This window comes from Sus scrofa, chromosome 16 (assembly GCF_054392235.1).
Source record: "Sus scrofa isolate SSC_HxYL_T2T_F1_AM1 chromosome 16, Sscrofa_HxYL_maternal_Yorkshire_Landrace_v2.0, whole genome shotgun sequence".
Lineage (NCBI taxonomy): Eukaryota > Metazoa > Chordata > Mammalia > Artiodactyla > Suidae > Sus > Sus scrofa.
Window position 1 is genome coordinate 53,809,608 of NC_139398.1, and position 17,048 is coordinate 53,826,655.

General features: G+C 36.8%; 2 protein-coding genes across 2 annotated transcripts in view; one reads left to right on the forward strand and one right to left on the reverse strand.

The window, feature by feature from the left end:
• Positions 1-17,048, forward strand: part of IPO11 (importin 11) — an 820,387-nt gene that overhangs the window by 744,186 nt on the left and 59,153 nt on the right. The gene's annotated exons all lie outside the window — the stretch shown is intronic.
• The window catches only part of LOC110257266 (uncharacterized), an 826,705-nt gene that overhangs the window by 212,135 nt on the left and 597,522 nt on the right, over positions 1-17,048 (reverse strand). The window contains exon 5 of the mRNA XM_085002418.1: positions 12,021-12,214. Coding sequence (XP_084858544.1) covers positions 12,050-12,214 — 165 coding nt within the window. The 3' untranslated portion in view covers positions 12,021-12,049. The remainder of the gene's footprint in view (positions 1-12,020; positions 12,215-17,048) is intronic.

Consider the following 17,048-nt stretch of genomic DNA (forward strand, 5'->3'; position numbering starts at 1 on the left):
TCTCATTTTTGGGGAATTTTTTTAGTCTTTATTCATAATATGTCCAAATGTGAATTAAATAGCAGATTATGAGGCTTTATAACAAGTGCTTTTTTAAAATCCAAATTTAAAGTATTCATTTATAAGTGGACAGACATAGAAATAATGGAAAGGTGAATGAGCATTCCCTTTCATTATTTTTTTTTTTTGGTCATGCACTTTTTTTTAATTGGAATATAATTGGTTTACAGTGTTTGTCTTAGTTTCAGATGTATAGCAAAATGATTCAGTTATACATATACATGCATATACATACGTATTTATTATTTTTCAAATAATTTTCCCTTATAGGTTATTACAAAATATATATATGTTTTTATCATTTATTGATATATATATTTTTTTCTACTGCACAGCATGGTGACCCAGTTACACATATATGTATACATTCTTTTTTCTCACATTACATGTTCCATCATAAGTGACTAGACAGAGTTCCCAGTGCTACACAGCAGGATCCCATTGCTAATCCATCCCAAAGGCAACATTCTGCATCTATTTACCCCAAGCTCCCAGTCCCTCCCACTCCCTGCCCTTTCCCCTTGGCAACAACAAATCTACTGCCAAGTCCATGATTTTCTTTTCTGTGGAATGTTTTGTTTGTGCCATATACTAGATTCCAGACATAAGTGATATCAAATGGCATTTGTTTTTCTCTTTCTGACTTACTTCACTCAGGATGAGAGTCTCTAGTTCCATCCGTGTTGCTGCAAATGGCATTATTTTGTTCTTTTTTATGACTGAGTAGTAGTCCATTGTGTATATATACCACATCTTCCTAATCCAATCATCTCTCAGTGGACATTTGGGTTGATTGCATGTCTTGGCTATTGTGAATAGTGCTGCAATGAACATGCGGGTGAATGTGTCTTTTTTAAGTAGAATTTTGTCCAGATATATGCCCAAGAGTGGGATTGCTGGGTCATATGGTAGTTCTATGTATAGATTTCTAAGGTAGCTCCATACTGTTCTTCATAGTGGTCATACCAGCTTGCATTCTCACCAACAGTGCAGGAGGGTTCCCTTTTCTCCACAGCCCCTCCAGCATTTGTTATTTGTGGACTTATTAATGATGGCCATTTTGACTGGTGTGAGGTGGTATTTTGTGGTAGTTTTGATTTGCATTTCTGTAATAATCAGTGATGTTGAGCATTTTTTCATGTGCTTGTTGGTCATCTGTATATCTTCCTTGGAGAAATGTCTATTCAGGTCCTTTGCCCATCTTTCAATTGGGTTGTTGGCTTTTTTGCTATTGAGTTACATAAATTGTTTGCATATTTTAGAGATTAGGCCCTTGTCAGTTGCATCATATGAAACTATTTTTTCCCATTTTGTAAGTTGTCTTTTTGTTTTCTTTTTGGTTTCCTTTGCTGTGCAAAAGCTTGTCTGTTTGATTAGGTCCCGTTGTTTTATTTTTGCTCTTATTTTTGTTGCCTTGGGAGACTGACCTGAGAAAATATTTGTAAGGCTGATGTCAGAGAATGTTTTGCCTATGTTCTCTTTCAGGAGTTTGATGGTGTCTTGTCTTATATTTAAGTCTTTCAGCCATTTTGAGTTTATTTTTGTGCATGGTGTGAGGGTGTGTTCTAGTTTCATTGGTTTGCATGCAGCTGTCCGGGTGTCCCAGCAATACTTGCTGAAAAGACTATTTTTTTCCCATTTTATATTCTTGCATCCTTTGTCAAAGATTAATTGACCAAAGGGGTCTGGGTTTATTTCTGTGTTCTCTACTCTGTTCCATTGGTCTGTGTGTCTGTTTTGGTACCAGAACCACAGTGTCTTGATAACTGTGGCTTTGTAATATTGCCTTTCTTTTTTTTTTTTTTTTTTGTCTTTTTTCTATTACTTTGGGCCACTCCCACGGCATATGGAGGTTCCCAGGCTAGGGGTCGAATCGGAGCTGTAGCCACTGGCCTATGCCAGAGCCACAGCAATGCAGGATCCAAGCCACATCTGCAACCTACACCACAGCTCACGGCAACGCCAGATCGTTAACCCACTGAGCAAGGGCAGGGACCGAACCCGCAACCTCATCGTTCCTAGTTGGATTCGTTAACCACTGCGCCACGACGGGAACTCCCTTATTATTTTTTAAATTAAAGCATAGTTGATTAACAATGCTGTACCAATTTCTACTGTACAGCAAAGTGACACAGTCATATATATATACTTTTTTTTCTCTGTTTATATTATTCTCCATCATGGTATATTCCAGGTCCCTTTCATTTCATTATTTTTAATGAAAGATTTATTGCTGGTAACATTTTGTTGTCATGGAATCAGCAATGTCCTTGAATCCATGTGTAACCAAATTCAGATTTGGCTGCTCACCGCTTATATGCCAATAATTTGTGAGGTGAGTGTCAGTAGAAAATAAAAGTGCTTTAATCTGAAAATAAGGAATCTGGGGAGAAGGTTGACTTGTGTCCAGAGAACTCCAAAGATTCTGCTTAGCCATGACAGTTTTTAAAGGGACAAATGGAGGGGGAAAATCTCAGTGAATCACTGAGGCAGGAGGATGGGTTCTGTATCATACTCTCTTGTGTGCAGGGTGGCTGACTCTTCCTTCAGATGCTGTCTTGCCTGAGTGATCTGCCTGTAGGATTGCTTAGGGAGGCTATTGGGATAGAGAGCCCACCTTCTTTTTGTCTAGGAAAATAATCAACAGGTTAGTCAAGGCATGGTGTGTGTTCAGGAGAGCATAAGTCAGGAGTTACTTTCAATTCCTTAGTGATTTAATTGATATAATTAAGTACTTTTAAGGTCATAAGGGAACAGAAACAGGAAAACAGGAAAGGGGCAAAAGGGCTGACTTCAATTCCCCATTGTTAAACACTATTCCATTTTTATGGGACTGGGGGTGAAGGTCTGTCTTCTGTAACCTCTTCATGCTGACATATGGTACTGTATCCTCAGAGTGGAAGATGCCAGCATGGGTCTGTAGCATGTCTGCCAACAATTTTAGTTGCCCCCTTATATATAAGGACAGAGTAAACTATAATTATTTTGATGCCCACAAACATATAGATTATTATGAGCAATAATGTTAATCCTCTTCTCTTGAGGCCAGTTCTTGGCATTCAGTACTGCTCAAGATGGAGCATCTTATGTCATGGCTAGAGTCTGGGCATCATGTAGTTAGCTTTTTTCCCTCTGGTGGTAGTTAACAGTATTTGCAAAAACAACCAGGAATATGCATCAGACACAGAGTCTGTGACTATATTGTCCTAATCATTAACTGCTCGGTTTTGTCCTGAGAGGAGCTCTGGTTCAGTTCCCCAGGGGTATAAAAATCTACGTCCAAAATAATTTTACCACCACACTTTGGTCTAGAGTTGGGAATGGGTAGTTTGATGTCAGTAGAATTCAAGAACCTCTATGTAACCGATTTTCCCCTCTTGAAAAGATTAATTTTTCTTTACATACCCAAAATTTCACATTGTGTGTAGGGCAAGCATACTAGAGTTTTTAATCATCTCTAAAATAGTCTTCTAGTATTTATTCATTTAACATATTCTGCCGATTATCTTACAAATCTCAGAAATAGATTATATCTTTTTTTGTCTGTTCCTTTAATCTTTATCATATTTTCATCTGTCTTTGCATTCTGGGAGAAACAATTGACTTCTATATAACAAATTTATTTTCCTTTATTTATTTATTTATTTATTTATTTAATTTATTGTCTTTTTCTATGGCCGCACCCACAGCCTATGGAGATTCCCAGGCTAGGGGTCTAATTGGAACTGTAGCTGTTGGCCTATGCTAGACAACGTGGGATCCGAGCCAAGTCTGTGGCTGGCACCACAGCTCATGGCAATGCCAGATCCTTAACCCACTGGGCAAGACCATGGATTGAACCCGCCACCTCATGTTTCCTAGTCAGATTTGTAAACCACTGAGCCGTGACAGGAACTTCTATTTTCCATTTTTATCATCCTAATATTAAGGTTTGTTTTTTTTTTTTTTTTTTTTTTTTTTTTTTTTTTGGCTGTCCTCACGGGCATATGGATGTTCTCAGGCTATGGCTCCGGATCCTAGCCTTGTCTATGACCTACACCACAGCTCATGGCAATGCTGGATCCCCAATCCATTGAGTGATGCCAGGGATCGAACCTGCAACCTCACAGTTACTAGTTGGATTAGTTTCTGCTGAACCACAGTGGGAACTCCCCAACTATTAAGTTTGATATAAAACTAATATTGAATGTCTAAGATGCTTTTTATTACAGCTTATTGTGAATATTTTCACAGAGGATATTTATTATAATTATTTCAAAACCCTCTTTTTCTTCTTTTATCTGTCTTCTCAGGTATTTTCCTGATGCATAATTTGGTTCTTAGCTTTTGAAGTGCTGCTTTCCTTCAATATTTGGTGACTCTTGGTTATCTAAGCATTTTTTTTTTTTTTTGGTTTTGAATTTTTCTTTTCATTTGCATTTGCATTTTCTTGGCTGACACCAAGTGATAATTATCATGGTAATTATTCATGGAAGTATGTGTGCTAAAAGGATGAGGTTACTGGTCAGGTTGTCTTTGGATTGTGGAGACTTGTGGTCTTTCTATGGCTCTCAAAGATATCCAGGGATCTGCATTCTCTTTTCAGTCCCAGTAATCATCTTTGTTGGTATATACTAGTCACATCCAGCAACAGGTCTTCGTATTTAGGCATTATGCAGTATTTTTTCAAAGTTTTTATTTGTTTGTTTATTTTATTTTATTTTAATTAATTTATTTTTTTTCTATTTCTTGGGCCGCTCCCACGGCATATGGACGTTCCCAGGCTAGGGGTCGAATCGGAGCTGTAGCCACCGGCCTACGCCAGAGCCACAGCAACACAGGATCCGAGCCGCGTCTGCAACCTACACCACAGCTCACGGCAACGCCGGATCGTTAACCCACTGAGCAAGGGCAGGGACCGAACCCGCAACCTCATGGTTCCTAGTCGGATTCGTTAACCACTGCGCCACGACGGGAACTCCTGTTTGTTTATTTTTGAGGAAGAGAATGTTATATGCACAAAGCAGGCTGTGTAAAAAAAAATATATGTAAATTATATATATAATAAATGTTAATATGTAATTTTTATAACAACCCATGTATCTATTTTTAGCTTAAGTAATAAAACATTACCAGTAACTTTGAAGTATCCTTTGTGCCCTTTCCTAATTAATTGCCCTATCCTTCATCCCTAGAGGAAACCAATATTCTGAATTTTGTATTAAGTACAGTATTTGCTTTTTGCACACACACACACACACACACACACACACACACACACATACATGTGTCCATGTGCCTATATGTATTTACATGTAGTGGTTTAATTTTGCCTGTTTCATTGTATATAATATAAACAGAGATATTCCTTATCTATTTTTACTAGCCCCAATTTTCTTTTCCACATTATATTTCTGATAGTTGCTGTAGTTCATTTTACTGTTGGGATGTCATGGCTCAGTGGAAATGAATCTGACTAGTATCCATGAGGACACAGGTTTGATCCATGACTGCACTCAGTGGGTTAAGGATCTGGCATTGCTGTGAGCTGTGGTGTAGGTTGCAGATGGGGCTTGGATCTTGTGTTTTTGTGGCTGTGGCATAGGCCAGCAGCTACAGCTCTGATTAGACCCCTGGCTTGGGAACCTCCATATGGTGCAGGTGTGGCCCTGAAAAGACAAAAAAGAGTTATGTTTAAATATATATTAATAATTCCCAAATTCACTTATCTATTCCCTATTGATGAGCAGTTGTGTTTGTATACCAAAACTGACATCAGGTTGAAGGCAGTGGGTAAATTCTCAACAAGATCTAAATGATTGGCTAAGATTCAGTGCCTCAGAGAGTAGTCTTGGCCAACGTATCTCAGGAAAAATGAAAATCTTTCTGAGCTTTAGGAAATACATGAGGCCCTGGGAACCTCAACAAAGCAAGGGTGTGTGGACTCCTTGTTTGGACAAGAACACAAAGGAGCCTTGGCTGTCACCATATGGTGCACGGTACTCAGCAAAAGCACAGGTAGTTAGTTTGAACTATTCCCTGGAAGGTTTGGCTGAGGTAAACCTATCAACTATAGAGGATCTGTCTATGTGTATATGGGTCCTTTACACTTTAGAAAGAAGGTTATTTGCTGCTTTTTTATGCTAAGTTTTCTTAGCTCCAAGTGTCACAGAGAGAGTTACATGCTTTAATTTTCTGGCCCTAGACTGGCAGTGCTAGGTGGCCACACTAAACTCAATTATGCACTTGGCTTCAGAATGAGCTGTGGAAGCACTAACCTGGGACATAGGCAGCTTGCTCTACATAGCGAAGGTGCTGCCTCCACCTGAAACATGTGGTCTCAAGTTGGAACAAAGCTTGCAAATTTATTTGAGAGAAAATTTCTAGAAAGCAGTTTGTCAGGATTCAACAGTTCCATAGCAAGAGACAATGGAAACCACCACTGTAGCATAGAACTATCCAAGAGTCTGATGGCCATGTCACTAGATAAAGCCCATACTCAATTTACAGGATCCAAAGGCAAGATGGAAACTAAGAAGTTATAAATCTATTGTCTGAAAGAACAGCACCTAAAACAAAATCCAGTGTGTTGCCACTATTTTGCAAATATCTACACTTTGAAAAAAGTGTGAAATCTCTCAGATTCCATGCTTTGAAGAAAGCAGTATGCCTGAGTTTCTTCTCCAAATGTGTTAAAATGATAGTGTCAAAATTAACTTGTAGGAGATTTCTCCTTGTTGGGTTTAAGATCAAATATCATGGGTTCTGGAAAAGAAAGATTTTTTTTTTTTTTGGTATCCTGGTAAAGCTAATGCCTGGATTTTCTCCATTGATCCTGCTTCACTGATAAACCATTGAATCTCTTATTTGCCGTCTAGCAACACTTAGTACTGGCAGTATTTAGGAGATAATTTGGCCTGAAATACTTGCTTTTGGTAGTGGAGTTTTTTTTTTTTTCCTTGAAGTGGTGAGTGAGGGTCAGGACTCTGATGATCTTGTGTATATGTGCTTGACATGTTTCTTTAGCACATGGGCAGATAGACATGTATATTCATATCTCCTTTTCTACATGAAGGGTAGCATACTATAAATACTCCTGTAGGCTATACTTTTTTCACCTAACAGTATGCCTAAAGATTGACTTCAGTTCAAAGTTATATTACATCTTAATTTTTTTAATATGGTTAAGCAATATTAAGTATGTGGCTATACATACTTAATTCCAACACGCTTCTATGCATGGTGTATAGGTTGTTTCCAAACTTTTTGTGCAGTTATAAATGATGCTACAATAAATAACCTTATGCATATATATTTTTGTATTTTGGGAGGTAAGTAGGGTACTAAGCCAAAAAGTAAATTGGCTATTTCCTCATAACCTCACCAATATAATGTTATATTTTTGAAATTTTTGATGGTTTGATAGATTAGAAAATTCAGTATGGGTTACTTTAATTTGTATTTCTCTAATTATAAGTAGAATTAAAATCTTTATATTCATTTGATGGCCATTTTAATTTCCTTTTTGTAAATTTTCATTTATGGCCTTTCCTCATTTGGGGGAATTTGTCCCTCAATTTATAAGAGTTATTTATACACAAGTGATACTGGCTTTTTCTGTGGTATATGTTGCAAATATTTTCTCCTAATTTGTCAGTTGTTTCCGAACTTTGTTTGTGGTGATTTTTTGTCATGCAATTTTTAAAATTATATCAGAAAATCTATATTTTTTATTGATTTTCAGATTTTTAGTTATAATTAGAAAGCTTTTCCTCCACGAGTTTAAAGAATCTTCTCTGTTGATTTCTGGAAACTAAATGGTTTCAGTTTTTACATTTAGATCACTAATCTATTTGGAGCTTATTTTTGTGTCTACTGTGAGATTTGACTAATTTTATATTTTTCCAAATGGCTACCTAATTTTACTGATACCATTTATTAAAAATCTCATCTTTGCTCCAGTGATTTGTGATGCTTTGTAATGTGTTAAATTTTTATATGAATTTGTGTCTAAGTTTGGGCTTGGTATTCTATTCCATTGGTTCATATGTCTGGACATGTTATTACAACACTTTTAACTATTAGGCTTTTTTAGTGGGGCATTAATCTTTGGAGTTTCTCTTTTTTAGTATTTTCATGGTTATTTTTGCATATTTATTTTATATATGAAAATAATCAATTTTTTTTAACTCAGTAAAATAATTCACCACTATTTTCATTGGGATGTATTGATTTTGTAAATTCATTGAAGAACATCTTTGTAAATGTTGAGTTGTCCTATCTAAGAACCAGGGATGTTTCAATCTGTTCATGTCTACTTTATTCTTTCAGTAAGTTTTTATATTTTCCTTAATACTTTCTGTGAAATTTATTGCTAAATGTATACTCTTCTATGTTGTTCTTATAAGTGGGTTTATTCTAGCATGATGGTTATTGTTTATATATAAGACTATTGATTTTATATATACATTTTTTACCGTGCTATTTCACTGAACTCTACAGGTGGAGGGTGGCATGGCCCAATACTTTGGGGAAAACAAACCTCCCATCTGGTGAATCACAATGCAGATTCAGCTTTGAAAGAGAAAAAGTACTACACTAAACAAATCTGGTTAATCTTGTTTAATCTGACATCTTAGATGCATTTGACTACAGAATCTCTGTTTTTCAACTAATGCAGAATCTCTGTTTTTCAGGTTAAGATGTGTTTGTCAAAACATACTTTATGAAAAGTTGCTATACTGAAAATTTGACATGGGAAAATGTGCATGCTATTTGCTTCATTAAAAAGGCAGACTATAAAAGCAATATATGCTTATACATGGAAAGATACAAGAATGTACATAAAAATATGAGCTGACTATTCACTGAACTCATAACATTTAAATGTTATACTCTTATAACATTTACATTTCTGTATCAGTTATTTTGTAATTTACATATGTCTTTTTAAGTGAAAGTACCTATTTTTCTCATTGGATAATTTTTTTTTTTACTTTTTCATTATTAAAATATAGATGATTTACAGAGTTGTGCCAATTACAACAAAGTGTCTCAATCATACACACACACACACACACACACACACACACACACACACACACTTTTTCTCATATCATCTCTCCTCATGTTCTATCCCAAGAGATTGGAGACTTCATCTCCCATCATGTTCTACCCCTGTGCTATACAGGAGGACCTCATTTCTGATCCATTCTAAATGTAATAATTTGCATCTGCTAACCCCAAACTCCCAGTCCATCCCACTTCCATTCCTTCTCCCTCTCAAAAACCCTGTCTGTTCTCCATGCCTATGACTATTTCTGTTCTGCAGATAGGTTCATTTGTGCTATGTTTTAGGTTCACACATAAGTAATATATTTTGGTATTTGTCTGTCATCTTTTTGACTTCACTTAATATGAAAATCTCTAGTTGCATCCATGCTGCTGTAAATGGCATTATTTTGTTCTTTATTTTGGCTGAGTAGTATTCCATTGTATATATGTACCACATCTTCTTAATCTATTTATCTATCAATGGACATTTAGGTTGTTTCCATGTCTTGGCTATTGTGCATAGGGCTGCTATGAACAGTCTTTGGATTAGAGCATTCAATCCTTTGACATTTAAGGTTATTATTGATAAATATGTATTTATTGCCATTTTACACCTTGTTTTCCACTTGATTCTATGTTTCTCCTTTGTTCCTTTATTTTTTTGGTTGGATGATTTCCTTTTATTTTATGCTTGTGTCCTCTTCCTTTTAGTTTTTGTGAATTTATTGTTTGGTTTTGATTGGTGGTTGCCCTGTTTTTCAAGTATGTTAACTCCTTCCTTCCTGTATCTGCTTGCTTTAGCCTGATAGTCATATAGGCTCACATACATTCTAAAAAGAATCTAGATTTTCTTACTCTCCTTCCCCACATTTTATGATTTTAATGTTCTTTTTTACATCTTCATGTTTATCCTTTTGCTGTTTCTTGCGCCTATTGTGGCACACCACTCTCTATGCCCCTCAGGCTGTTTGCACACAGCCAACCCTAGTCCACGCCCCAGAACTGACCTTTTAAAGTACAAGTATCAGCACCCAGCCCCTACCTGAACGTCTCAGGCTGTGGTACCCTGTGCTGCTCTCTCTCTGCTTTGCCCTCCTCAGACTGGCTGCTGTGCTTTTCTCTCAGGCTCTGAGACTCCCTCTCTGTCCCAGCTGATCTCCCCATCTGTCAGGGGCCTTCCAGGCTGTAGATTCCTTTCCTTTTTAATAGCTTCCTCCTAGAAGTGTTGGTCCCATTCTGTTCCTTTTATTTTTCCCTTTTGTTCTACCCAGTTATGTGAAGGGTTTCTTGCCTTTTTGGAGGTCCAAAGCTTTCTGCCCATGTTGAGTAGATGTTCTGTGTGAATCCTTCTACATGTAGATGGTTGGTTTTTTTGTTTGTTCATTTGTTTGTTTTTTTATGTGTTTGTGGGAGAAGGTAGAACTGCCACATTCTGCTCTGCCACCATCTTGATCCCACTCTTGACTGGATAAAATTTTAAGAACTAAATTAAAATATACTTTGAAGAGTTTTTCAAAATTTATAAAGTGAAAAAGTATTCTTTAGTTGGTGGTTGAGGGAGAGAAGAGATTAGTTGGTGAAAATCTTAAGACTGAGATGAAATTACTTTTAAAAAGCTAAAAATGACACGGTGGAAACTTAAAATAAGTAGGCATAATATAATTATAATTAATTAAACTCTTGTGATTAAAAAAAAAAATCCCTGACAGCAAACGATATGATCCTAATGAAAAAGGTAAGTCTTTATCTTTTTATTAACATATCTTTGTTAATTTTCTGGCATTTTTAAAATGGTGCCTTGTCACATACAAAATCATATTTTCTTTTTGATTGACATATAAAGCCAGTTTAAGTAAAGGTTTATTGAAAGTTTAATCCTTTACTTGCAAAGATAACAATAGTAATGTGGAAATAACTTGCAAAAAGAAAGAGATGCTATGGGGCTTCTATGTGAGAAAAATTCAGAAGTCCAGCATTTTTACCACAGCACTCCTGGTGACAAGAAAGGCCTGTACTTTACTGTTCCAGGATTTTTGCATAAATCTCTCAGCCCAGAATACTTGACTTTGTAGTGGTAAAACAAATTTACACATCCTCAGAACTCCTTCCATTGGTGAACTTTTTTTTTTTTTCAATTCTCACCTACTGTTTTTGGTGAATTGGCACTTGCCATCTGCCTCTATAAGGATTAAATCATGAGCTACTGCAGCTGCTGACCTTCACCATCCCCTGAAAGAGTTCAGGGTGGAGGTCAGGAGTGAGACACTCTGTGCTCTGGGAAAATTGGCAGGACAAGTCTTCAGATGGTTAGATATTTTCAGGAGAAGATTTTATGAGCCAAGTTTTTACATTTCCTTGTATCTAGAAGAGCACTAAAATTTTTTATGATGATGTTTGCTCCTGGTGACTAGCAGTAACATTCATGAGACTGGAAGCAACCTTCTGCAAGATGTATGCTTGGTTGCGTGGACGCCCCCTGTCTCAAAAATCACCTATATACTGACTATCTCCTACCTCTTTGGAACAGTTTTTCAGAGCTATCTTCTGGGCTATGGTCCTCATTTTGTTCCTAATGAAACTGAACTCACAACTCTCTTAGATTGTGCATTTTTTAAAATCAGCACTCTAAATGTAAATGTGGTACCTATTTAAGTAGTAGCTTTCTGTATATGAACAAGGAATTTGTGTTAATTTTGGTTTTATTTGTCAGACAAAACTGAGGACTTAAGCCCAGGACACAGCATCCTCAAATAACTCTGAGAGACTCTTCTGAGGAGGCATGGGGGGAGCCAGTATGTATTGGAGTTTTTGCAAATACTAGGTAGTCAGAATATCAAAAATTACTGTTAATTAAAGGAAAGCAGTATCTCAGGTTAAGGAATTTAGCAGTTTTCTATATATGAGAACATATAAGAGTCTGGACTCACTGAAATTATTCCTTTGAGGTGCACTTCAGCTATCTGGGGCCAGTATCCTGTGCTTTCTCATCCGGAATCCTCTTAGGGTGCACAGTTGGGGTGACTGCAGTGGCTGAGGGCTTGGCAGCAGGCAGCTGTTTGTCTCCATCCTGAGGTCCCTCAGGGCTCACTGTCAGGGAGGTTGCAATGTGATGGCTTGATGGCTGTAATACATCCTTTGTTTACTGAGAGAGCAGGCAATATTTTAGTTCACATAATAATGATGTACTATTAAAGAAATATTGATTGAGGTTTTCCATATGCTGTATATGTTTTTAAAGGGTTTTACATGTATTTACTTATGGAAAAGCCACAAAGTCCTTATGAGGAAGGGGCTATTAATATCTGAGCTTTACAGAGAGGAAAACTGAGATATGTATAGAATAAGTTGCCCAGGGTCACACAACAAGGAAGTGGCAGAACCCCTCCCTAAATTCTTAACCTGAATTTCATATAATGAAGAATATAATGCTGCCTGACCTGACTGCCTGAACACCATAAAACTATAGAACTGCCTTTAATACAGAAGGGCTTTTTATAAAAATTTTTAAAATTAAAAAAAGAAATGAAGTGCAAGTAATTTTAGTAGATATTCATACTTAGGCTATGGTCTTTGTATGGGGTATGCTTTAGATAATACACTATTTGAAATGTGTTTGAAAACACACAGAATATACATATTATATCTAAGTACATATTACACCGTAGTAATTACAGTCACCAGTAAAAATAAGAATCTATTATTTACTTTAAACACAAAATTATGTGCTATTGGATATGTAATTAATAAAAGATTCTTATTTTGCTTGTGACCATAATTAATAGAACTCATGTTTTTTTGCTGTCTAATATTTATGTTATGATAAATAAATATATTATGTTCCTAAGGCTTAAAAAGTAGATAGCTCTTTCATTTGTTGTGTATGTCTAGATCTACATATAACAAGAAAAATGGAAATGCAAAGTAATACTTTCTAAGCCCCAAATAGATTTGCTGTCTGATAAGGAGGAAACTTGGAAACAGAAGATTTTGTAAAACTTGAACATTTGACTTTGCCTTAAAGCCGCAGAGGAGAGAACATCAACGAGAAAGAGAGAAAGTTTAGAAAGAATGGCATGACAAAGTGCTGGTGGTAGTGATCTGTAAGGAATTGCCAAAATTTATACAAATATGGCTGATTGTGAGAGTGGTTAGGGCCAGCTTGCGCATAACTTAGTCATGGAGTTAGTATTTGCTCAGAGAGTTGACCTGTGTACTAGCTACTGAACAAAATTCAGTTGATATCTTTGTATCTCCCACAACATAATCAGATAATGTTACCATAATTAGATACTGTTACCATGAACCGACTTAGGATCTCCCTTAGATTTGGAAACTTTGTTCTCTATGCTGTCAAATTCTTTCTGTTTTGAAGTTCTGTGGATACTTTCTCTACATTATCTCTAAGAACTTCCTTTCCATTTATACTGTTACTTCACTAGCATGGTTCTCCAGCACCTTATTACTGAAGATCATACAAACCTACTGTTTTATTAACTTGTATTCTTTAGGACTTTTTAAGTGAGTTAGCTTAAGTAAAAAGGGAGAGTTTCTTGGCATATGTAACTAACCTGGTAAGAAAGGAGGTGTAAGGCTTGCCTCAGGGAAAACTGAACTGAAGGTTTTGGAGGCTATGAGATCTCTCTCTCATCACTAATATTCTCTCTCTGTTGGCTCCATCCTCATCTTTTACATACAAACTGTCTCTGTGTATGAGGGCATGATCTCAAGTGACTCCATATTCACATTCCTCCAGTGTAGTGACCTAAGAGGAAAGAAACTCTTTGCCTGAAAGTTTTAGTCGGAAAATAACCTGGCTAAATGCTATGATGGACTCTCCTTTGATCAAGAGACCATCTGCAGAGAAATTTCTATAGCCAGGGGCATGAAGTGCTGGAACTGGCCTTTCATCAGAACCTGTCAGGGGATGGGGAATAGTAAAGAATTATTCAAAATACAGAGGTACATTTTTGAGATGACAAAGAATTAATAAATGCCAACTGCCCTTTCTGAGTAGAAGTCTTTAAATATATTTTTATCATGGTACTCATATATTTAAATGAACTATTCTTCTTAGCATTGCCATTTGTTTACAGTGGTTGTTCAGCAGTGTCTTCTCTAGTAATTGTCAACTTGTTAGTTAAACCCATTTGTTTTAGGTTCAAAACCAGGCTCTCTGATTTATTACTTAGGTGATATTAGGTGATCTATCCTGACTTAACATTTAATTTTCTCTAAACCAGGGATATTAGTTGTGCCAACTTCAGGAGCTGATTGGGAGGATTAAATAAACTCAGAAAGTACATGAAAAGCACTCAGAAATACATGACAGGCATAGGGACTGTCACATAGATAATACCTACTTGTGGAAAGAATGAAAGGATAGATAAAATATATGGGATAGAAGTTCTTTTATTGTCATTTATTTTGTGTTTTTTTCTTACAAGTTTCTCCATTTAGAAGTTCAAATTCTCTTTTTTTCCCCTCATGTCTATCAGTTTCAAGATTTGTGTGTGTGTGTGTGTGTGTGCGCGTGTGCATATCTTTTTAGGGCTGCACTCACTGCATATGGAGGTTCCCAGGCTAGGGGTCAGATCAGAGCTACAGCTGCCAGCCTATGCCACAGCCACAGCAACGCCAGATCCATGCCATGTCTGTGACCTACACCATAGCTCACGGCAATGCTGGATCCTTAACCCAGTGAGCAAGGCCAGGGATCAAACCTGCATCCTCGTGGATTCCAGACAGATTCATTTCCACTGAGCCACAATGGGAACTCCAGTTTCCAGATGTGACTAACATTTTTTCCTCAATTTTGATTTAATTTTTTATTCCTTCATTTGTATCCTGTTCTCTAAACCACCTGACTGAAGCCTTTACATTCATGTAAATAAATACTACATCAAAACTAATATTTTTATGTCCTTTTTATGTCCTTGCTCAGTGGGTTAAGGATCTGGCATTGCTGTGAGCTGTGGTGTAGATTGCAGACGCGGCTCAGATCCCGCGTTGCTGTGGCTGTGGCGTAGGCCGGTGGCTACAGCTCCAATTCGACCCCTAGCCTAGGAACCTCCATATGCCGCGGGAGTGGCCCTAGAAAAGGCAAAAAGACAAAAACAAACAAACAAACAAACAAAAACAAAAACACGCTTGAGAGATTCTGCTCACTTGAAATGAAACTAAAATTATCAAGCCTAATGCCCCTTGGTTGCTCTTGTGTAGACAGTGACCATTCCAGGAGCCTCCTGCTGTTTCTGTGTTCTGGTCATAGACTGGAGCTGGCTTCTGGGCACAGTGATTTCCGTAGCATTGTGTTTGGTATCAGATTTGGTATCAGATGTCAGGAAATGGTGGTGGTCATGGAAGGATGTGGGAACGTGGGGATGAGGACATGAGAAGTTCTTGATTCTTAAAACTGGATTAAAAACTGTTAAGTGACATACTAGACGAGAAAATAAAGATACTAACATGCCATATAAATTCCCATTACTATTTCTGGGAAATAAAGAATGACATTTGGGTAGGAGCTGAGCTTGAAAACTCCCAGGATAGAAGGAATGTTAAGAGGCAGGGGTTTGGGGTGAAATTGTTGCCAGTGACTTGGTCAGATCCTTGGCCCTCTTTGTTCTCCACGCAGAAAGCAGAAATCCTTCCTAAAACCATGCTCTCCCTTATCAGTCTTGGCTTCTTGGGTTTTTCTTAGGTTTCACTTTCATATATTTCAGATTTTAAAAAATGTATATGTTGCGATAGACAGCATTCTAAGCTTCCCACCTCCCCAGCATACCCACCCTGTATCATCTCTTACCCTGAATGTGGGTAGACACCATTAATATGATTAAGTTCTGCTCTAAAGGAAAAGTGATGGTATAGTCACTAAGGTAATTCCAAGTTCTATATGTTTCCTTCTTAGCACACTCGAGAGAGATTTTCTCTGCTGGCTTTGAAAAAAATGCTTCCATGTTGGAAGAGGGCCATGTAGCTAGGAAATAAGGGCAACTTTTTGAAAGCAACCCTCCACCCCCTGCCCACATCCAGGAACAAATAGGGACCTTAGAAGAGGATACTGAGCTCTAAATGAGAGTGCAGCCCATTTAATGCCTTGATTTCAGTGTTGTGAATCCCTGACCAGAGAATTGAGCTACATTGCTCTCAAGCACATCACCCATAAACATTGTAGGACAACACAGTTCTGTTGTTTTAAGCTAATTTTTAGGTAGTTTGCTATGCAGCATTAGAAAACTAATACATGTGTCAGATTTTAAATTAGAATTAAGCCTTATCTTTAATTTCTTTGTACCTTTCAGGGCACTTAGTTTAGTATCTTGTATAGAACAAGTTGCAATTAAGATTTGCTGGTGCATTAATTTTTTGATTAATATAATTATCCTAAAAAATTCCTCCATATTTGTCTTCTTTTTTTCCAACTAGAAAAGTCTTTAAGTTTTTTTTTTTTTAAATGAACATTTAGAAAATAGCATCTTTTTCTTTGACAAATTCCTCCTCTCATTAGCTAGTCAGGCACATCCAAACCAAGTAGGTAATTGATATAGATCAGAAGATACTTTGGGAGGGAAGACCATGATTTTGGGGAGAATCAAGTCGAGTGGCCATAAATCAAAGTTTTACCTATTTAAATTGTTAAACTATAGAATAATGACATGGAAGTTTGGTATGAGTGGGTCAGAAGTTTACATTTTTTTCCTGATGTTTCCTAATTATGTTCATGTATATTGAGAGTGATAATAATAGCAATAGCTAATCCTTATTAATCACCTGGTATATACCTGGGAAATTTTAAGAGTTTTATATATTTTTTAACATATTTCAGCCTTAAGAATATTAGCAACCTAGGTTACTATTAGTATCCCCATCTTACAGACAAAGAAAACAAGGCACAGAGAGATGAAATGATTTGTCTAGGTTCAAATGGACGATAATGGCAATAAACTCTTATA